The sequence below is a fragment of the Microcaecilia unicolor genome, chromosome 2 (assembly GCF_901765095.1).
Source record: "Microcaecilia unicolor chromosome 2, aMicUni1.1, whole genome shotgun sequence".
NCBI classification, from domain to species: domain Eukaryota; kingdom Metazoa; phylum Chordata; class Amphibia; order Gymnophiona; family Siphonopidae; genus Microcaecilia; species Microcaecilia unicolor.
Window position 1 is genome coordinate 267539105 of NC_044032.1, and position 23534 is coordinate 267562638.

Here is a 23534-nt window from a genome sequence, read left to right on the forward strand (position 1 = left end):
ACAGTTTTCACAGGTGAACTGAGAGATGTCGTAGCTGTGTTAGTCCACTTTTAAAGGTAATCAATATAAATAAAACATGAAAAAGAAAATAAGATGATACCCTTTTTATTGGACATAATACATTTTTGATTAGCTTTTGAAGGTAGCCCTTCGTCAGATTGGAAATAAGCAAATGTTGGTAGATGACAGTGTATATATAAGAGAAACATCAAAGCATTTCAGTGATAGTCTAACAGGATGAGGGTGGGTTAGGTGAGAGGGAGAGCTGGGTGGATAAGGGACAGGGAGATATGCATGGAAATAAGAGGGTGACAAAGCAGTACAATTTTATGGTTTATAATGAGCTAGAAAACCCAGATCTCAAAGTCCTGTCTGCTGGGTGTCAAAATATTTAATCATTCTGATTTCAAAGGTCTTACGTTCCTGTATTGTTTTAAAGTTCCCTTTCAGGATTCGTACCATAAAATCACTGGTACAGTGTTCTGGTTTTGTAAAGTGTTGCCCCACAGAGGTGCCATCCTGGTTGGTACTAGCATTTTTCATATGGTCTATGTAAATTAAATCTCTTCTTTAGCATCTGACTTGTTTCTCCAGTGTAGCACCCTTCATTGCATTTTTTACACAGAGTGATACCACATTGGAAGATGAGCATGTGAAAGATTCCTTAATGTTGAATATTTTTCCTTTGTGAATGACGATGGGGTCCTGTGAAATGTTTCGGCATAGTTTGCAGCTGGATATATTGCAAGGATGTGTGCCATTCTCTTCTTTTTGAGTTTGTGTTGGAAGCTTACTTCTAATTAGCTTGTGTTTTAAGTTGGACGGGTGAACTGGATATAGTGCACCCTAGTGCACTTGTCTCCACAAATCATGCAGTCCACCTTGGTAGTGCCCATATCCTGTGACTGGACTAGCTCCCCCCCTGACACTTGAGCCTTGGAGGTTGCCGGGATACCAAAGAGTGGCCATAGGGTCCTGATTACACAGCTCCATATGTTCTGTGGAATATCCTGCCATGGATTTACTACCATTGGCAGAAGACCAAAAGCAAATCTGGGGACAGATGCAGAAAAAAAATGGTACAAACAGAAACTGACAGTTTATAACACATCCTATATAATAATTTACGCCTCTGTCTGGATGCCTGGGTTCATAACACACTTCCCATTGGTCCGCCCTAGTGATGACATCAGAGGGTGGATCAGTGAGAGGGAAGCCAGCACCAGCCAGCCACAGAACGTTGGAGGTGAGTAGAGAATTGCCCCCCCCCCCCCGTTCCAGGCCCCCCTCTTCTCCTCCCTCTCCCCTCTGAGTTCCATGCCCCCTACCTCCCTCCCTCTCCTCTGAGTTGCAGGACGCCCCCCTCCCTACAAGTTCCATGCCTCCCTCCCTCTCTCCCCTCCGAGTGCAAGCACGATCTGTCCTCTGGCTGTAATTTAAAAATTCTTACCTTGGGCTCCAGACGGGACCAGAGGCAGAGCTGAGACACAAGGGAAGGCAGTCTGAAGCGCTGCTCGCCTTCACTGCTGCCGCTGGAGCCCGAGGTAAGAAATTTTAAATTACAGCAGGCACGCAGGAAGGCGAGGAGCTGCCGGAGGACAGGTTGTGCTTTCACTCAGAGAGAGAGGGAGGGAGGCGTGGGGCTCTGGAACTCTGAGGGGAGGGAGGGAAGGTCCTGGAATTTGAGTGGAGGATGAGTCCTGGAACTCGAAGGGGAGGGATGCAGGGGGTCCTGGAACTCGAAGGGGAGAGGTGCCTGGAACGCGGAAGGGAGGGAGGTAGGGGGGGCAAGGAACCTTGCTAGCGCTCGTTTCATTTCTGTCAAACGGGCCTCTTTTACTAGTATATGTATAATATTGGACATAAGCAGTCAGTAAAACCTATGTCAGCAGTAAAAGAACAGTGGGGATACTTTTGAACACAGCAGGGAAGGCCTTGTATCTGGTACAGATGCACCAGCTTTCTCCTCCTACTACCTCTGTTACTGATGGTATGCACACTGATTTCAGTGAAATTAAATAGCGAGGAGAGAATTTGCCATACTTTAGACCAAAATTGGTTAGTATTATAGCATTCAAAGAGAAAATGGAGAAGAGTGCCTTGATGTTCCTTACATGACCAACACAAATTATCTTTCAACAAACCTGCAACCTTCATTTTTTGAGGAGTCCATAAGACTCTGTGATGCAGAAAAAAAGAGAGATTGAAGGAAGGTTGATGAAGCAATGGGTTTGCTTGTTTTAGCCCAAAAAGTATGCCATTGATGGTCAGTAAATGAACATTGTAAATCAGACTTCCATACTGAAGCCAGACCGATCTTTTCCTTTAACGTTAATGGAATTAGAAATGAATAAAGTTGAGATGCCACATGCCCTTTTTGGTGAACTGTGATGATAAATTGATATATGGAAGGTTGGATAGTACATAATGAACTGGGATAACGGTTGGACACCATAAAATGTTGTAACTGTAACCACCGATATTATTGATTTGAACACAAACCAAATTGTGTTTGTAGCATTGAGAAAGATTTCAATTTATTATCAAGCAAGATCTGATCAAGGGACCAAATTCCTTTATTCATCCATTCCTTCCAAAGAATAGGTTTATTTATTTATTAAAATTGTCGGATTATTCCAAACCATTGAATAAATAGAGAGCATACGGAATGTCCATTAGTTTGTCTAGCTGTAAAAGACAAAGGAAGAAATTATAACTTTTTTTTGTAAGGTATCTAATATACTGGAAGGTACATGTTGATTGAGACAAAATGGTTTCCAAAGATCCCGCTCAATTTGTAACCAAACTGGAGTATATTCAGTGTCACTCAGTAACCATCATGTTGCTTGTTGTAAAATATAAGGCTACCAGGGTGGGGAAAGGATCAGATGCTGCTTAGGACCGCTGCTTTTTAATATATCTATAAATGATTTAGAGATGGGAGTAACTAGCGAGGTAATTAAATTTGCTGATGACACAAAGTTATTCAAAGTTGTTAAATCACGACAGGATTGTGAAAAATTACAAGAGGACCTTACGAGACTGGGAGACTGGGCGGCTAAATGGCAGATGACGTTTAATGTGAGCAAGTGCAAGGTGATGCATGTGGGAAAAAAGAACCCGAATTATAGCTACATCATGCAAGGTTCCACGTTAGGAGTTACGGACCAAGAAAGGGATCTGGGTGTCGTCGTCGATAATACACTGAAACCTTCTGCTCAGTGTGCTGCTGCAGCTAGGAAAGCGAATAGAATGTTGGGTATTATTAGGAAAGGTATGGAAAACAGGTGTGAGGATGTTATAATGCCGTTGTATCGCTCCATGGTGCGACCGCACCTTGAGTATTGTGTTCAATTCTGGTCGCCGCATCTCAAGAAAGATATAGTAGAATTGGAAAAGGTGCAGAGAAGGGCGACTAAAATGATAGCGGGGATGGGACGACTTCCCTATGAAGAAAGATTAAGGAGGCTAGGGCTATTCAGCTTGGAGAAGAGACGGCTGAGGGGAGACATGATAGAGGTATATAAAATAATGAGTGGAGTGGAACAGGTGGATGTGAAGCGTCCACGCTTTCCAAAAATACTAAGACTAGGGAGCATGCGATGAAACTACAGTGTAGTAAATTTAAAACAAATCGGAGAAAGTTTTTTTCACCCAACGTGCAATTAAACTCTGGAATTCGTTGCCGGAGAAAGTGGTGAAGGCGGTTAGCTTAGCAGAGTTTAAAAAGGGGTTGGACGGTTTCCTAAAGGACAAGTCCATAAACCGCTACTAAATGGACTTGGGAAAAATCCACAATTCCAGGAATAACATGTATAGAATGTTTGTACGTTTGGGAAGCTTGCCAGGTGCCCTTGGCCTAGATTGGCCGCTGTCATGGACAGGATGCTGGGCTCGATGGACCCTTGGTCTTTTCCCAGTATGGCATTACTTATGTACTTATGTAGAAGGGTGGAGGGAGGAAGAGGATGGGAATGGTGGAACCCTGTGGGACAGGCCAAGAGGGGGAGGAGGGGGTGGCAAGGAAATTAATGAGAGATAGTGATTACAGAGGGTAGAAATATGGCAATGGGAAGTAGATTAAAGATAAAAGAGAAAGTAGAGATGGGGAGGAGTATGATGGGGAATGGGAGAGCTACTGGGTGAAAGAAGAAGAAGGAAATTTGATAGGTAGTTGAAAAGTAAAAAGGTGACGAAGAAGGGTGAGAGAGAGAGGCAGAAAAGAGCTACAAAGGAAAGATCAATATGTCAGAGGCAGGAATAGTGAGGGAACAGACAGGAGAGAGGAGAAAAGACAAATGGACTGCAGCCGCTCGACCCCTGTCTGTGCTAAACTAGGCCCAAAGGACACCAGTAGCCAGATCAAACCAGAGCTGCACAGAGATGTCCCTCCACCTGCTAGATAGAGAGAATACTGAGGTTCAGCTGGCTGCACAGGTCTACATATAGCAAACCTCGGAGGTTATCTCCATCTGCTGGTACAGGGACACAACCCACAAGTCTCTGGATTGATCTGTGGGACGCCATGGAAATAAATTTTGTTTGAGGGGGGGGGGGGGGGGGGGGGGGTTTATCAGTGCGGGCTACTGTTAAGTTGGGTAACCACAAGTCCATGTCATTTTAGCACAGGGTCTCATTGCTTAAAATGGGACTCTGTGTTTTTGAGAACCTACTGGCCAGGGGCGTATCTGGACTCCGGCGGTAGGGGGGGCCAGAGCCAGAGGGAGGGGGCACATTTTAGCCCCCCCCCCCGCCATTGTCAGAGCCCCCACCACCACCAATGACTCTCTCCACCCCCCGCCCGCTGCCAACCCTCCCCCGCTGCCGTTGCTTACCTTTGCTGGCGGGGGGCCCCAACCCCCGCCAGCCGAGGTCCGCTTCCACCTGCCGCTGCCTTAAAAACTACTACTTCAGCCGGTGGGGGACCTCAAACCCCCGCCAGCCGCCCCGAGGTGTTTAAAGTTCATCTTCGGCCTCCGTGGCCGTGCTGCTGTTGATAGGAGCTGTTGAATCCACTTCGGAGTCTGACGTCGTTGTACGTGCTGCGACGTCAGACTCCGAAGTGGATTCAACAGCTCCTATCAACAGCAGCACGGCCACGGAGGCCGAAGATTAACTTTAAACACCTCGGGGCGGCTGGCGGGGGTTTGGGGTCCCCCGCCGGCTGAAGAAGTAGTTTTTAAGGCAGCGGCAGGTGGAAGCGGACCTCGGCTGGCGGGGGTTGGGGTCCCCCGCCAGCAAAAGTAAGCAACAGCAGCGGGGGAGGGTTGATGGCGGTAGGGGGGTTCAGGGCAAAATCTGCGGGGGCCCAGGCCCCTGCTACTGGCCCAGGAACATAAGACACTAACCAAATGGGAAAAGATTTTGGCTCCTTTGCTCTCTACCTTAGTGTAATGAAGACTGATGATGATTTTATTCTTGGGCAGAGGAAGTGGTGTGGGTCTATGGGGTGGGGGACAGGTTCTTGGGAGTTGGGAAGGGTTTGTTTTTGCTTGCTTTTCATTTTGTTGTTATCTCATTTAAATACAAAAAGACAGGAATATTATTGATGTATGAGAGAGCCATTTTTGGTGGGCTCCTCAGCTGTAATGAACCTGTACAACATGTGGTTTTCCACTGTTAATGTTTGCTACTGTATGTCCTGTGGATTCATTCAATAAAGTTTCCTGTTAAAAAATTTAAAAAATGGGACTCTGTGCTAAAATAACCCGACTTAACAGTAGCCCACATTGATAACTTCCCCCCTTAATATGGCATTTATACCACTTAGCCCAAAGTAGGTTACACCAGAATTCCTACCCACATTTACATATAAAATACAAGTCATTTAAATGCAGTATGCCCCCACTACAATGTTTGTAATTATTTTTTAACATCCCACCCCTCAATATAACCACCCTAAATTAATCAATCAATGCAGACCATTTCAGAATTCCCAGCATCAGCACAAACAAAATTTTATTTATGTAAACTATTTGTATAACTAGAAATATCCAAACTGCTGGCTCTATTTTTAAAGGATGCATTGGAATATTTGATTATTGTTAAATTTGACATTTTGCCTATGATCATACATCTCAAAGCAAAATTATAATACAACAAAACAGTGCAGTAAATATTATAAGCAAATACAAGTCAAACAATAGAAAAATAAAACTCTAAACAATTAAAAATCAATAAGGAATGGAGCTTTAACAGAATGAAAGGATTTGCACTGTATGTGTGTGGAGGGGAGGGGAAGAGAATTTTCAGGATAACAAATGGTTAAGTTGTGTCTCTTTTGAAAATGCTGGTTTGAGAAAGTAATATTTCTTTCTTTAGTTCTATGTGGACCAATTACTTCTGAAGGTGTAAGAAGGGGAGGGTGGGGAGGGACATCTAGACACAGAAGCATTTCACATTGAAGAGGCATTAGAAGGCCTCTGTTTGATCTAGATAGCAAGAATAGATGTTACCGATAGGTTTGTAAAGTTTGGACATTGAAACCACCAGATCTGTGGGGTTAGAAATCTGTATGAGAAAGTAAAAGTTTAAACAGGATAAGAGCAGTTTAAAAAAAATTTCACATGGTATTAAATGAACACAATCTATACTTTAACATTGTCTTGTCCTTTTTTTTTGCATCTTAGAGCCGACTAGAACTGAATTGCAGTCAACTAATGCAGTTGTTCTTTAAATTTGGAAACCATTTTCACTAAAGAAAGAAAAGAATTAACAATTTTGGCTTTCAGTGCAGTAATGGTAAATGAACTCCCCTGTTCATATAAACAGCAATTTTGTTCAAGACTGAAAAATTATTTTTTGTGGTTGCTACAGAAATACTGGCCAAAAAGCATTAACCTCTATAGTTCACAATGAAAACTAAAACCAAAAATTTAGCTTCAGAATATAAGAGAGAAAAAAAACAGTATACAAAATTATTTCTCATACAATAATTCTTCTAATACTATCGTACACAAATATAATCTAATGAAAGCAGTCTGAAGACCATGCTAACATCATCTTGAAACAAAATAAAATACAAATTCTTCAACTACATTTTAAACAATGGAGTTAGTTTCTTCACAGAAGATACATTTGAAAAATTACCAAATAAAACATTGCAAAACATCTGAATTAGGATAAAAACTTTGCAATAGATAAAATGGTTACCAACTCCCTTTCAAGTCCACAGAACTGTATGTATATTGAAGAAGATAATAAAGGCACTACTGGTTTTCTTGATTAAGCCTTGAGTAAAATCCATTGCTGCTTAATGAATCCTTACATGAAATATATGAGGCATCCCTAACCATGCCTGAAAACATGTAGTCCACCCCTGGGCGGAACGGTAAAGCTGGAACCAGTCCAGACACAAGGTACGGTGACATAAATCCAGGCAGTCCTCTTCCTGGGGAGGAATATGCCAGTCTCAGCGGGCTTATCTCCAGTCTAGGAGTTAAACCATAAAAGTTTGTATGGCTTGCCAGCGATGCAGAATTAGTACGAAAAGGAGAAAATGCCGACTTAGTCCCGACTGTCCCAATCCCTAGCCCAGCAAAGCTGAAAGCAGAAGCTCCCTGCAAGGCACTAAGTTCAGTTTCTGATGGGCTTATAGCATCCCCAGTATCATGATTTTGCTCCTGACCATTTAAAATGTGTTCTATGGCTTGGACAACATCTCCTTTACAGTGCTGTAAAATGCTTTCTAGTTTACACTGTTTCTGGTTTGGGAAAACTTTGATCAACATCTCAAGTGGGTTCCTATGTTTTGAAGAAGAAACTGGAAGTCTTGAACAAGCAGCACTCAATTCCTTTGAACATTCACTCTCATTTCCCGATTCTATATCCGAAGATGACAGGGATCTCAAACTATCTGTGCTTTCACCTTGCTGATCAGGACTAGGCGACTCGCTAATATCTTCCTTATCGAAGGCATCTGTGTCTGATGATTTCTTTTCAGGAGTTTTACTGGAACCAGTCAGTTCAACAGCAGATCTCAGGGAAAGAAGATGCGACAGCACTGCAGATCTTGCTACCCCAATGTAGAATGGGTCTTGCTTCTGAGTTTTTCCTTCTACACATAAATACAAAGACAGAAATATTAGCTTTCAAATTCTTGAACATTTAGCCATTTCTACTTGTAGGTTTATTTGACTGAATGTGCACATTGTCAGCACCCGCATTTTTTGCAAATTAACCAAGTAAAACTTACTTTTGTAAAAAAAAGTACAATATGCGGAATCACATTTAAAAAATTTAATTAACATTTAACAGCTATGTTCCTTATACAGAGCCAATTCAGAAACAGATGCAATCAAGTTCTTTCTTAAATTCATTTTAAAGTCTACTTTATTTATATCAACAAAGTTAAACTGACAAATTGGCTATCTAAATATAAAATATAGTGCAACTCTATAAAATAAAGTTTTGCTTCTCAGAAAACAATATATATATTTTTTTCTTAGAAAACAATCAATCCAGTCAGACCCCATGCCTCCTCCCCCTTACAATATGCCATATATAGATCTTCAACACAGCACCCATTTGGCAATGAACAGATACCTGTGAAAAAGCTGATTCCCTTAACTCTGACAGAGAAACGAGAAATCGTATTGATCATAAAAGCAAAGACATGATAATATATTTTGTTATCCACTTAAACCCTAAGAGCCGGATACATTACACTGTAAATTTTCCATTTTGTGTCTATTAAAAAAAATGTTTAATACACCTGGCCCTAATTGTCTCATTAAAAAAAGATTTTATCCATAGGTAGAGAAGGTAAAAAAGTCCTTTTTAAATAAGACGAGTCATCTTTATACTGTCCATTTCACCAATCTGACCCATTTTCATCCTTATTTTCCCTCTCTTGCCCACCTGTAATCTAATCTGGATTATCAGAGTCTATATCCTCTCTGCTGTTAGATATTGTATTGATAACTCACCCTGGAACCTTTTATATTCCTTCTTTTCCCCTACAATGACCAACCTTTCCACTTCCACTAAATTCATAATATGAAGAGGGGAATTCTTTAAAAATTCCCCATGTGTGAAAAGTAAAAGAGCATCTATTTTAGCTTATTTTATAAAAACACATAAGCATTTATATGTCTTTATAAAATACTAGCAAAAATCCTGCAGAAATCACAAACATTTACACCTATTTGAGAAATGTAGTAAGATCAACATCTGTACAATATGCTTGAACATATGTATTTTCTAAAGTATGGGTATAAATTGCAACTGCACCCATGCTCTGCCCAAAACCCATCCCAGAACATGCCTACACATAAAAGTATTGGTTTCTTGGCACTATGCTTAACTTTTACAAACACCTGGAATAGTTTTATAAGAGGCCTTTAACATACGAAAAAAATGTCTATGAAATTACCCCTGAAATCTAATCTACTCCTACCCAACCTTTTTCTACTGGGATCCAAGCACTTTCTAAGTACTAATAAATAGCATTATACAAGGAATTACAATAATCAAGATAGAGTATTAAAACTGCCTGCACAAGAACCCGAAAATTTCCAGGACTCAGAAATGATCTTATAGATCTTAATTTACATAAATTAAAAACAATTTCCATACCAATTCATTGGGATATATGGGGGGGGGGGGGCAGCATTCTTAGTAGACTGGCCACAAAGACATCCTAGCAGAGTAGTGGGACACCATAGGAGCCACTGCAGTGAACTTCACATAAAAAGTCACAGGTACACATCACACAATTAGCCCCTTATATTGCATGGTGAGTCCTCCAAAACTCTACTGTACACCAATAGCCCTTATAACTGACAGTCACCTATATGTTGTTACAGTAGGTTTTTGGAGAGCTCATACTTTCCACAAGTGTAACAATTAGAGAGGAATATGGGCCTGGGTCCCCCCTCTCTACAGTGCACTGCAACGATCACTAGGCTACTCTAGGGACTTTCTTGCTGTTCTAATAGGACTGGCCATAACATCTGAAGCTGTCATATAAGCTGGTACATACTTTTTCTTTCACTTTTTTTTGGGGGGGGGGGGGGAGGAGGAGGAGGGATTCAGTGACTACTGGGGGGGGGGCATCATGCCTTAATCCCTCCAGTGGTCATTTGGGGCACCTTTTGGTGACTTAGTCACGACTGAAACAGGTCTAGACCAAAATGTCTTAACTTTTAGCCCCGGATTTTTTGCTTTGTTCCATTATGGCAGAAAAATGTTCAATAGGATAAGGTTAAGAAAACAAAATAGGTATTAATTTTCTTCCAAAAGGAAAGATAATCAATCAGTTTCTGTTCTAATGCTAGTAGGAAGCACATTCCAGAAAGGGATCATAGAATCAGCAAAAAGCGTTTTCACAATCCTATGGAATTTAACTCCTTTCAAGGCAACTGAGCAAAATAACAGCAAACTATATAATCTGTCTGTAATGCAGATCAAATTAGTAAGCATGAAAAGTAACCATACACCACCTGAAAAAAACAAGCAACACTCATAATTCTATTGATAAGCTGTTGTGGAAGTAAGAATTTCAACAATATAAGTTACACTTCCTGAAATATTATTGGGATTCCATCTCTAATGCCATGATGCCTTCCTCGAATGTATCTCAATGTACCCCGGTGGTCTAGTAGCCTCTTCGGGATAGGAAAGATCCCCTCTCTTTCGTGCCTTCTGCTGCTTCTTTAAAATGGCTGCCAAGACTCACAAGACCATACCTTTAAGTCTCAGCAGCCATTTTGATGAAGGGGCGGCAGTGGACAAAAGAGGGGGGATCTTTCCTGCCCCGAAGAGGCCACTAGACCACCAGGGTACATTGAGGTACATTTGGGGAGGGTGCCATGGAAGGCTTGCCTGCACTTCCACAGGAACCCTTGTAGGACCTTGGTCCAGATCCATGCGGTAACCGCAGAATTCCCACTAACCCTGTTCCCATGCAGCTCTCTCTAATCTGGAACAATGAAAGAGGTTCAGCATAGCTTGGAATGTTCAGACACTTCCATAAACAGCTTGCTTGCATTTCCAAAAGTATCAAAAGCTTTAATAAAGTTCAATGCTGCACTTCTCAGCAGTGCTACAATACAACAGTTATTTAGTTGCTCAGGACAAATTTTAGTGCCATGACAATGCTCTAAGATAACTTTGAGAAACAGGATTTTGTGCAGTACTAACTGAAGTGACATATTGAGAATTCTGAGCAAAGCAGTGTAATTATAAATCAAATCAATTCTTGTATACCACTAATATCCCCTTTCCAGGGTTCAGTGCAGTTTACATTGTAGGTGAGACAAAACCGGTAATTGTGAGGTATGAGAACAATTAGAGACCACTGGTGTAGTGCATGAGACCAAAAACATTATAGGAAAGGATAATGGATAATACTAGGAGGTAGAAGTCAATGGATTGTTATAAAGCAGTCTTTGGGAAAGGAAAGGTTTTTAGCCTCTTCCTGAAGCTAAGGTAGCTGTTTTCTGTTCCGATGGCAATAGCTAGAGAGTTCCATATTTTAACTCCAAGTACAGGGATTAGAGAGCTGAAGATCTTCTGCTTTCGAATTGTCTTTTGAAACGATGATGCTAGCATCAGTTGTTCTTTCAGTCTGTTAGACTGGACCAAAAGTAGCGAAGTGGTCTTAAGTCAGCAGTTCAGAGGTGAAATCCTGTAAGATTTGAAAAACTAAACAAGCAGCTTTGAACCTGAGCCTTTCTGCTATGGGAAGCCAGTGCAGTTTGTTAAGATGAGTTGAAACACTAGTATATCCACTCAATCTGTATATTAGTCTAGCTGCTGTAGTCTGTATGATTTGCAGATTTATTCTGATATTGACACAATACCAAGAAATAGAATGTTACAATAATCCAAAGGTAGGACTAACATTTGGACTAGTATTGCAAAGGATTTTTGGTCGACGAATGATCTGACTAGACGTAGCTGTCTCATTTTGAATAATGTTTTCTTCCATAGCTGCATAACATGGGAAGAGAAGGTGAGTGAAGACCCCTAGTACTCTGGTTTCAGACTCGACTGATGCTTTGACCACTGAACAAAGATATTGATGATGGGACCTCAACTCCCTGATTTAGCATTAGTTAATTAGGGGGTCTTTTACAAAGGCACACTAGTGTTTTTAAGCACGCGCTAAATGATAGAGACGCCCACAGGAATATAGGGGCGTCTCTAGCATTTAGCTCATGCTTAATTTTAGCACACCTTTGTAAAAAGATCTCTTAGTGATTTGGTGAGAATTTATCAACTGTTTTTAAACATTAAACACATTTCTTCCTAAGTGCAATGGTTGTGCAATTGATTTTAAGGTAAATTAAAATGCCTTTGAAGTAGTTAACTACTAGTTAACTACATAAAGCAGCTATTGCAAAAGTAGTTAAAACTACTTTTTTTTTTTTTTAGTAAAGTAACTAAAGTTAAGCTACTTTTTAAGTAGTTGGTGTCCAGCACAGACAAATATTCTACATATCTGTTGCCATGAACGATTGTTTATAAAGCAGAGGCAGTGAAATGGGGTGTGCCACTGAGGACCATGGCCTGACCAATATTTTGCCCAACACAACATCAGCAATTAAGGGGCTTCAAAGCAGGCTAGAGATTGGTTTATTTGGCTCCTGCAACAAAAAGGTTTTCTGCTGTTTCTGTTAAAGAGATACTACTTTTGTGAGGTGTTTTATGCTATTGTGTAAAGTTAGTTTGGCCATTTCTTATACCCGCTTCTATCCTCCAGCAGTGGAGAACTAGACAAATGGTTAAAGCTGCAGGATAGGAACCAGAAACGCTAGGTTCAGATCCCACAGCTGCTTCTTGTGGCCTTGGGAAAGCTATTTAATGCTGTATGCCTTGGTTCTGACAGTGCTACCAGTCTAGTCCATGCCCCTCCCCACCCCTTTCCCAATTGGGCAGCAGCAAAACAGTAGTGCCTCACACTGCAAAGAAGGCGACAATGGAAATAGAAGTCAACCAAAATGGAAATAGAAGTCAACCAAAACTTTCCTAAGATTCAAATTCAGCCTCGTTTCAGTTTCAGCTGAAAATGCTAGTATATATTTGGCAGAAACCTTAACACACCCCTCCCAATTTGGATAGCTAAACCCCTCAGTCTACTTTCTAGCAGATGACAATTTATAATATTTTACAGAAGGAAATTCCACTAAAAGATCTTGTTCACATCTCAAAGATCACCGAGGGATGTAAACCCTAACCATTTCTGAAAGATAATTTGGGCATAAATCCCATATAATTTTTTTAAAGAAATGTAGTTAGAATCTTAAACATATATAAATGAAATAGGTAGTCAATGTAATTCTTTCAAAATCGGAGAGGATCTATCCCATCTTTTAGCTGTCAATTTACAGCTGATTCACAACACTGCTCCAAAGTTATATATTTCAAGTCTTAATCCCATGTAAATCAGATTACAATAATCTACTTGTGAGATTGCCACAGTGATCTATCGTATGTACACCTTTTTCAGATATCTCATTTGTCTAATTAGCATGACAACTTACACACACACACTATCTTTGCAACATGATCTTCCATGGATAAAGCAGAATTATTATTAGTGCAAGACTACAGACAGAAAATGACAGTCACACCATTCAACACTGTTTTATGATTCAAATGTGCATTTTGTAATATTGTGCATGGCTCTGGGTGTGTGGGATTAGCAGTTTATCAATTAAACTTATTTGGATCATACTTTCTACTGGAAGCAATATGCCAAACTGGAAAGTTTTGCTAGGGTTAATTTTTGGCTGCAATTAGGAGTCATTTGCAGGAAGATGACAAACAGCAAGGCTCCAAGCACCTCATCGCTATCTCTCCTATAAAATCTTTTCATAGTTTAAGCAAAGATATTTGAAGGATCGCGGTACCAAAGAGTTGCAAAAAATAAATTTTCTCCAGATGAATATAAACACTTTCTATACCCCCCCTCCCCCCCCCAATACAACAGTATCATCATAAAACTATAAAAGATCAGAGATTAGTTAGATCAGGAGCTAAATAGGCAAGTTGTGGGGATTCTTAGGGGATGGGGGTTCACTGCCACATGTCTTTATCATTACTAAGCTGCACCTAGAAAACTTTCTCACTTGAACCATGTAATTACAACCCCATCACTGCAGTCAAATTTCTCTGTATTTTATATTGTTTCTTAAAACAACAGAAAAAGTTACTAGATAGTCCTGTTATGTCATCTAGTAATATTTATTGCATTTGTATCCCACATTTTCCCACCGTATGGCTGGTTCAATGTGGCTTACATATTGTTAGAAAGGGTTACAAAATTTAGATTTGTAGAAGTCTAGCACATAATATAGAAGTACAATAAACACTTAGGTTGATATATTAGCATACTGTGAGAGAGGTTAAAAGTATTGTTTTCCATTTCTGAACTTTTCGTGATGCAGGGTGGTGTGAGATTAGGCAGATACAGGAGGGAAAGACTTCTTGAAAAGATGTGTTTTCAGGTCTTTTCTAAATTGTAGGTAGTTTTCTGTGAGTTTAGGGTCTTTGGGTAGTGAGTTCCAAATTTGTGTGCCTATAAAGAAGAGGCTGGTGGCATGTGAAGATTTGTATTTTATGCAAAAAAAAAAAAAAAAAAAGCAAGACCAGATACAGAAGAAAGTTTCAGCTGACTTCCTTAGCAATCAATTTCACTGCTAAACTGCATTTTTAAAGTTATTTGGTTTACAAAAAAACAACTTACATCTGCTAGAAATAACCCTGTAGAAACTGACAAAATCAAAGAAGACTACAACTTAGCCATGCACAACTAACTCTCTCTAAAACTTCTAGAGGAGCAAACTGACAGGAGGGCAGGGAATAGTTTCTGAAAAGGCCTTGCCTTCTTATGCAGTAACAGGATCCCAAATTAGTCAGTGCTCTAGATCTAGCTGATTAAGAAAACATGTATATATAAAATGAAGGAATCTGGAGAGAAGAAAGAGAACCTGTTGATATAGCATCACTAATGGTTTTGTTTCACCCAGAGAGAGGACTTTTTTTTTTGGGGGGGGGGGGGGGGGGAGCACAAACCTAAACTAGTGTGACTGTTTCTGCTCTTTTGGGAATTGTATGTATTTTTATCTGGAATAGCATTTTCTGTTGCTGTGATGAGTCTTGCATTCACTTCATCATAGAATAGTTGGATTTTTTATTTTATTTATTTAGATTTTGCTCACATCTTTTCAGTAGTAGCTCAAGGTGAGTCACATTCAGGTACACTGATATTTCTCTGTCCCAGGAGGGCTCACAATCTAAGTTTGTACCTGAGGCAATGGAGGGTTAAGTGACTTGCCCAAGATCACAAGGAGCAGCAGTGGGATTTGAACTGGCCACCTCTGGATTTCAAGACTGGTGCTCTAACCACCAGGCCACTCCTCCATTAAAATTTCCAGGCTCTGTATACCCCCTAACAAGCTGCCTAAGATAATATATTTATTTGTTTTGCAACTGTCACCCAGTTTGTTTTATGCAATTAATTAAATTGCTTTCATTTCATCCTTGCCCCTGCATCGCTCTTTATAGGGATCTGAATATTAACAGCCCTCACTCCTCTGTATTTTTCAGATTCTTTACTCTTTGGCTTGTTTTGGAAGATTGTGATTAATATTTCTTTAATATATCCATTTAAGATCATTATAACCTTTTTACAAATTGGAAAATCAATGTGGTTTCATTCAACGGTGGAGACACAGGAAGGAAGGTATTTTCAATTTGTATTTTTATTTTTTACCCTATGGTAAGACGATGACTTAAGCTTCTGACCACAAAGATGTATTAAACCCCTTCCCCCAAAATAATAATGTTGAAAATTGTTAGCAGTTGCTGAAAGCATTAAAACTAGTAAGTGAATTTCTTCTGGATACCTTTTTGTTACTATTTGAGAGAGGAATTTTCTGCTACTGCTTTAAAGTGAATTTCACAGACACAGATCTAAATATTTCAAATGGAAACGATTTATCTGTTTTGTGATTATCTACTGGAAAACTTTGGGAAGGGGGTTGTTTGTTTTGTTTTTGGAGTAGCATGTTTCTATAGATTTCATTTTGAAAAACCCAAGCCCTCCAACACAGTTTGTCCTTTAATCTATAAATATGTTTAGAACTTTACACAGGAAAGACTGACCTACTCCTCAGATTGCTTTACTCACTGGTAAAGCCCGAAGGGCACGCTCAGGCGTCCTGCAGTAGTTTCGAGACAGACGAACTTCCCATGTGCTAAAAAGGATTTTATTTTTTAATGCTGGGGCTATGTCTGGGGACAGAGGGTAGGCATGTACTGCACTAACTGATTACAACAACTACATTGCTGCGCACATACTGATTAGTGCGTGGTTCCTGCATGAGCCCTTACCACATAGAAAATAAGTGTCGGTAAGTGCTCATGTGCTAATGGGGAAATTAGTGTGTGGCCATTAATGGGGAAAATGGGACCATTTTACCGCTGTGCTAAAAAGTAGCTTCAGTGTGCAAAGCCCCACGCTGGGGATATTGCTAGCCACTTTTTAGTGCAACTTAGTACTTAATATTCTTTTCAATGTGCATATATACATTTTCATAGGACTTCAGATTTCTTTATAAAACTTATAATTCTTTTTGCTTCTTGATGTTCTTCCTTGACTTCTTCCCTAATATAGGCGTGTAGTCTGGTCCACAAATATGTGGTTAATTTCCATTTAAGATGTTTGGCTTATTTTTTAATGTTATTTGCATCACTGCATTTTTCTGTACAAGAGATTGAATGCTTGGTTATTATGTTGGTAATGTCAATAAAATAATAAACAATTTAAATGGCTTCATTAAGGGCCCTATTGACTAAGGTGCACTAGCATTTTTAGTGCACTCTAATGCTAGAGACACCCATAGAATATATGGCTGTCTCTAGCTTTAGCAAACGCTTAGTAAACAGGGCCCTAAATTCGTAATGAGGCTTTGGTTAATTGCTTTTGATTCACTCATTGTGAATATTTTTAAATTGGCTCTGAAAGCTTAAACATATAACAAAATCCATTTATCCTTAACACATTGATTTAAAAAATAATAATCTGAATATGGGAAAATGGTAAGTCCTTTTTATATAGGATATACAGTAAGTGGACAGCGACCAGTTACATTAGGTCAGTACTCCAGAAGGTAGATTATGCCTTATATCTCATTGTGCTTACTTAGGGCCCTGTTTACTAAGCCGCACTGTAGGCACCATTTAGCGTGCACTAAAAACTAACGCACGCTAATGATAGAAACACCCATTATATTCCTATGGGTGTCTCTAGCATTAGCGCATGCTAAAAGGTTTGTGCGCCCACAGAACAGCTTCTCCTCCACCGCTAACTCCAGACTCCATTCCTTCTATCTTGCTGCACCGTATGCCTGGAATAAACTTTCTGAGCTGGTACGCCAAGCCTCATCTCTGGCCATCTTCAAATCTAAGCTAAAAACCCACCTCTTCGATGCTGCTTTTAACTCCTAAACCTAACCCTTCAACTGTCCCCTAACCCTGATATGTCCGGTATGTCCTAACCCTTACTTGTCCTGTCTGTCATAATTAGATTGTAAGCTCTATCGAGCAGGGACTGTCTCTCCACGTTCAAGTGTGAAGCGCTGCGTACGTCCAGTAGCGCTATAGAAATAAGTAGTAGTTAGTAAACAGGGCCCTTAGATTTTAGTTTCCTCAATGTGTCTACTACTTATTGATTATTCTGCACGTCTAAGAATTACAGGCAAACCAATGACAATCCTAACCATTTCCACTAATTCTTCAAAAACATCTATAGAGAACCTTTTCAGTAAATAACTTTGAAGATCATAAATGCTGTTTTTTTCCTTTAAAAAAGAAAATCATGCCAAAGACATTTTTTTTAAATGTATATCGGTTGTCAGAAAAGTCAATCGAGTGATCTTGGATATTTTTTAAAAATAGCAAATGCAATTGCTACTGCATTCTGAACTTCTGACAAAATGCTGGTGTTATACATTAATGATGCACAAATACTCACTATGTTGCTGGAGATACTTCATGATTTTATTCTTCTTTAAACAAAGTAGCTCCTGACAAACCACAAAGGAAAGTGGAAAAAAATGCAAAACCAGTCCAATACCTCTGGATTCTATATATCACACAGAGTTTTCTGCATGGAAATCGAAGCATATTACATAACAATGCGCATAACTTAATTAAGCTAATCAGAGCTAATTGAATGTTAAGCAATTATCAGCGCTAATTGGAATTAATCAGAATTCACACGCACTACCTGCTAAGCATATTCTGCAAAGCGGTGCACATAAATTCTAATGCACACTGCTGAAAAAGGGACATGGCTACAGGCGGTTCGTGGGCGTTCCAGAATACACCTGCTCTGCGCCCAACTTATGCACCGGTATTTACACCAAGTTTTACTTGGCAAAAATGGTCGCACCTAGAGTTAGGCGCTCTCATGGCCACTCGGCATATTCTATATACCCGCACAGAAATTTAGGTTTATTCTATAAAGTATGCCTAAATTAAGACATACTGTATAGAATGCACTTAGGCAAATTTTCATTTCGGTACTGAATTTTTAGGCGTGAAATATAAAATCTAGTCCATGTTTCTGCAGCTTTGAAATTGCTAATACAATTTAAAACTAAGCTGATCAAATACTGGTTTTGTATTTTTGCCTTGAGAATTCTTTTCTGCTCATACTAGATATATTTTTCACGCCATCAGGTATTATATATATTTTTATACCACTCAAGTTTCATCAATCATTCAGGCAATCAATGCAACATCTTTTTTCATTCAACAAAAGTTAAAAACTACAGGAAAAGAAAATGCAATTTTCAGAGCATAGACTAGTAATTTACAGTTATCACAGTGTACAGTCTGTCACCATTGTATTCTTGATACAATCATTTCGAATTTGTTGCAAAAATATAAAATCCTGAGCATTTTTTGCATAAACTAGCATCCAGTTCCAGAATTATTAGAAGGTATCTAATTGACATCGTGGTCATTGCATCCATGATGTAAAGGAGTCCATTTGCACTTCAAATTGGCAAAGCAACTGCAGAAAAATCGCATAACAGTTTGTGAAGGTGTATATAGTGAACTGAAGTAGATACCAATGCAAAATCTTTTTCCTTATATGCTGCAAACAAACATGTATTATTGCATATAATACGAGTCCCAGTGGCCCACAAGGGATGCAGCCATGCATACAGACCCACAGTGGGACTTTCTTTGCATAAATCTGTGTGGACAGAAAAGCGGGGCCATGTGTGAAAACATGCACTATCAAAATCATATTCCCAAGAACAACAGATATGCTGGGTAAGTTTATATCAAACACCTAAGTGGGCTCTAAAGAAGATTTTGTCCAAAAATAGGTACAATTAGAATGCAAGGATCCCAAAAGTAAAGGATTTCAGCCCAAAATGTAAAACACATAACCAAAAAGCTGCTATGATGGCAGCACAGCCAAAATTGCCATAATTTTTTCTACTGATTTTCATGGTTTATTACACAAGAAATAAAAGCTAGTCATTTCCAATGCCCAAGCGTATAAATTAATGATTACACTGTTGATACCAGTTCCTGACACCCACCCCCATATCAGAAAGGCTGCAGTCCTGAGCGACTCCGTCCCAGTTACAAATGGGAAAGTCTACCCTCCCAATTACTGAATCCCATCGCAAGGCATCAAGAACTGAGATCACTCTTCACCTCTACCCCATGCCACTTCTCTTCCATACAGGCACTTCAGAATGGGCAAAAGTCTGCCCATAATAGATAATTTTTTGGATAGCAGTGGTTAAGAAAGATACCAAACTTGGGGGCCCTCTTACTAAGCTACAGTAAACACTAACACATGCTTACTGCATACTAAAAACCATTACCACAGTGCATGCTCAGGCATCTTACGGTAGTTTTGGCATCTGTGCTTGCTTCCCATGTGCTAAAAAATACTTTTTATTTTTTAGTGCTGGGGGCATGTTTGGGGGCAGAGAGTACGTGTGTTCTGCACTAATCGCTACATTGCCACATGTCAATTGATTAACACATAATTAGTATGGGAGCCCTTACCATCTAGAAAATAGGTGCCATCAAGTGCTTTCGTGATATGGCCACACACTAATGGCGAAATTAGTGCATGGCCATTAATTGAGAAAATGGGAAATGCAGCCATTTCATTGCAGTGCTAAATGTGGTCTCAGCGTGTGGGGAAAGCCCCGCACTAGTGACAGCACTGGCCAGGGACAGGGGCACACTTTTTTATTGGAGAGGCCAACTAAGCTTCTAGCCCAACCCCCAAGCTCAGTAATGGCTTGATGCTGTGTTGGGCAAAATATTGGTAGGGCTATGGCCCTATGGTGCTGGACACTTTTTTGTGCAGTTTAGCAAAAGGGTCCCTTTGTGGCCTGGAAGTAACCATGTATTCCCCTGGACCAAACACAAGAATCATCCAAAATGTAGGGCAAAAGTAAAACCTTAAAGAAGCCATCCCACCCAACCATTTTCTGTAATTCCTCGGATGGTGCAACAAAAAGGCACAGCAACCAACTCAAACATATATAGAATCGTGTTCCCTCAGGTGCCATTTCAACCACCCTGCAACCCAGGTGCGCGAAAACAGTAATGCGTCTGCCCAGCACGTTTCTTACCTCTGCTCCCTTCTGCGCCCGAGAGTTGCAGAGCCGGCACGGGACCCCCAGCCTCGCGCCTCCCGCCCTGCGCCTCACTCTCCTGCGCCTGCTGTCGCCTCAGCGCCACTTGCGCGGCCATCACGCGCTGCCGCTCGGCAATCAACGTGCACTTGGCGCAGGTACAGTCCCGCCAGCGGCAGAAGCGCTTGTGGCCCTTGAGCGCCGACACGGCGCCGTGGTTGCGGCACCGCGCGCACTTGGGCGTGCGCGGCGAGGGCCCTGGCGCGTGATGAGGCACCTGCGGAGGAGGGGCACGAGACGGCGGGCACGAGGCTGTTCTGAGCAGCAGCGTTGGCGGGGGCTGAAGGAAGGAGGGTGGTACGGGCATCACTGGGGCTACCAGCCGCTGAGTAAGGAGCGCTCTGTTGCCTCCGTCCATATCCTGCAGTGGGGAGGCTCTGCTGAATCTGAAGAGCTTCGCAGTTCTTCTAGCTGCTGCTCTTCCACTCCAAACTCTTTTTTTTCTCCCTCGTTTACCTCTCTCTCTCTCTACTTGAGTTTCTGTGCTCTCTGACAACTGCGGTGGTGGGGAAGGAGGCGGAACATGGGCAGTGCGCACACACCTCTCTGGGAGGGGCGGGCACACAACCACCTGCAGACTGTTACACTAAATAAAACTACTACAAATCATTTCTATAGCGCTACCAGTCGAACGCAGCGCTTCACAATTGAACATGAAGAAAAAATAAAAGAGAGTACTTTCAAAAAAAAATTGCAGTGCAGAGAAACTTACCTGAATTTAGGGATTTAGATATCAATAGAAATCAGACAAAATAAAACATGGAAAAGAAAATAAGATGATACCCTTTTTATTGGACATAATACATTTCTTGATGTATTATGTCCAATAAAAAGGGTATCATCTTATTTTCTTTTCCATGTTTTATTTCGTTTGATTTCTATTGATAACCTTAAGAGTGGACTAACACGGCTACCACACCTCTCTACTTTGGGATTTAGATAGATATAAATATATACATATTGAGATACACAGATGATGGGAGCAGAAAACATTCAGTTATGGAAGAAGAAAATACTCCTTTCCCCTTATGTTTACTTTGTTATTCTTTAATTTAGATTTTCCTTCCTTTCTCTAGTCTTTCCTTATTCATTTCGCCTTTCTCCATCTATTAATCCTGTCCCTCTTATTTGTGACTCGTCAGTATTTTAACTCCATGGTTAGTGTTGTAAATGCCAGCAGTGGTTTCATCCAGAACTCTCTGCAGTGAAGTTTATAACTGGCTCAAACGCTTTGACCATGTTACACTACTCCAGGAAGAAGAACACTGGTTATCCATTGCATGTAGGATTACTTTTAAACTGCTTACTTTGGTTCATAAAGCCTTTTACTCCAGGGTCCCTCTATATCTCTTTGCTTACTTACACCCTATTCTCTTGCCAGGAAACTCCACTACTCCCAGCCAGGCCAATAACCTCACAATCCCTTTCTTCCCTACCATCTGTTATAAGGTTTCCAACTGCTGTATTTTTAGTGTAGTAGGCCCTAGCTTGTGGAATGCTCTCCCCTCTGTTTTACAGCTTTTGGAGAAGAGTCCTTTGCTGCTTTGCAAGGTTTAAAATCTTGCTTTAAAACTTTTTTTTATTTCATGGTGCATATCCTTCACAGCCTATTACCTTTGCACCCAATGGTGGGGATACCTCAGTTCCTGCATTTACTGTTTTAATCTTTGCCATTGTTTCTTCTGTCCTTGCTGAATTCATTGTATTTTCTTATACTTCCTTCATTTGAATATTGTAAACTGCCTAGAAGTAAATATTTGGGTGGTATATCAGATATTATTTAAACTTGAAACTTGATATACCCAAATATTCAGTAGTAAGTTATCTGAAAAATGGCAATATTCCAGATAACTCATCTGCCCAGAACATTTCTTTCGCACATGTAATGCACTCGCTCACATGTTGCTAGCCTTGCTCGTCCTGTCCTGTGCCTTGCTCTCCTGTGCTTGCTGTTGCCTCAGCGCCACCTGTGCGGCCATCATGTGCTGTCGTTCGGCACTCAATGTGCACTTGGTGTAGGTGCAGTCCAGCTAGTGGCAGAAGCACTGGTGACCCTTGAGCACCAACACTGTGCTATGGCTGCAGCACTGCATGCACCTTGGCATTCACAGCGAGTGCCCTGGTTCATGGCGAGACAAATGGGGAGGAAGAGGGACAGGAGGCAGCAAGCACGAGGAGGCCACCTTGAGCAGTTGCGCTGGTGGGGGCTGCAGGGAGGAGGGTGGCATGGGCAGAGCTGGAGCTACTAGCTGTTGAGTCAGAAGAAGCATCCCTCCCTCCATCTCCTGCAATGGAGAGGCTCTGCTGAATTGGAAGCTCTGTGGTTCTGGCTGCTCCTCCTGCACTCCAAACTCTCTCACCCCTGTTTTCCCCCTCTCTAGCTTAGTCTCTGTGCTCTAACAACTGCAAGGGGTGGGGAGTAGGTGGGACATGCCCACACACCTCTCAGGGAAGGGCTTGCACACAGCCACCTGCACACCTCTATCAAACTAGCTAGAGATTAGCAACACTCAAAAAAATTTGCATGCAGATAAATTTACCTGAATATTAGGAATGGCCATAATACCTGAAACAGTTACAGAGCCTGGTATCCATTGTCACTTTCTCTTATGGGTGTAGGAGGGTGTCAGTAACCATTGGGAGATGAAGGAGGGAGTCATGCCTTCATCCCTCCCATGGTCAGCTTCTCAATCAAATCAGGACACATTTTTGTACCCTGGAGGTGATTGAATCAGATCCAGATAAAAATGTCCTTTTTGCCTTAGCGTCTGCAGCAGATGAATCAAGACTTGTTGGTTGTGACCATCTACCAGCCGGTGGAGATAGAGAGCGCTGAACTGCAGT

The 23534-nt window shown here is 40.9% G+C and overlaps 1 protein-coding gene across 1 annotated transcript; it reads right to left on the reverse strand.

The window, feature by feature from the left end:
* Window positions 1-5940: 5940 nt before the first annotated feature.
* Window positions 5941-21186, reverse strand: DMRTA1 (DMRT like family A1). The gene is made up of 2 exons (XM_030192431.1): window positions 20628-21186; window positions 5941-8056 (listed from the first exon to the last, which is right to left on the reverse strand). The coding sequence occupies exons 1-2, from the start codon at window positions 21046-21048 to the stop codon at window positions 7209-7211; spliced, it is 1269 nt and encodes a 422-aa protein (XP_030048291.1). The 5' UTR covers window positions 21049-21186; the 3' UTR covers window positions 5941-7208.
* Between the last annotated feature and the right edge of the window lie 2348 nt (window positions 21187-23534).

Coding starts and splice junctions, on each gene's coding strand:
- DMRTA1 (XM_030192431.1), bottom strand. CDS start 21,048: ATGGACGGAGGCAACAGAGCGCTCCTTACTCAGCGGCTGGTAGCCCCA. Junction 8,057..20,627: donor GGGCGCAGAAGGGAGCAGAG/GTAAGAAACGTG, acceptor ATTTATGTGTAG/AAGGAAAAACTCAGAAGCAA.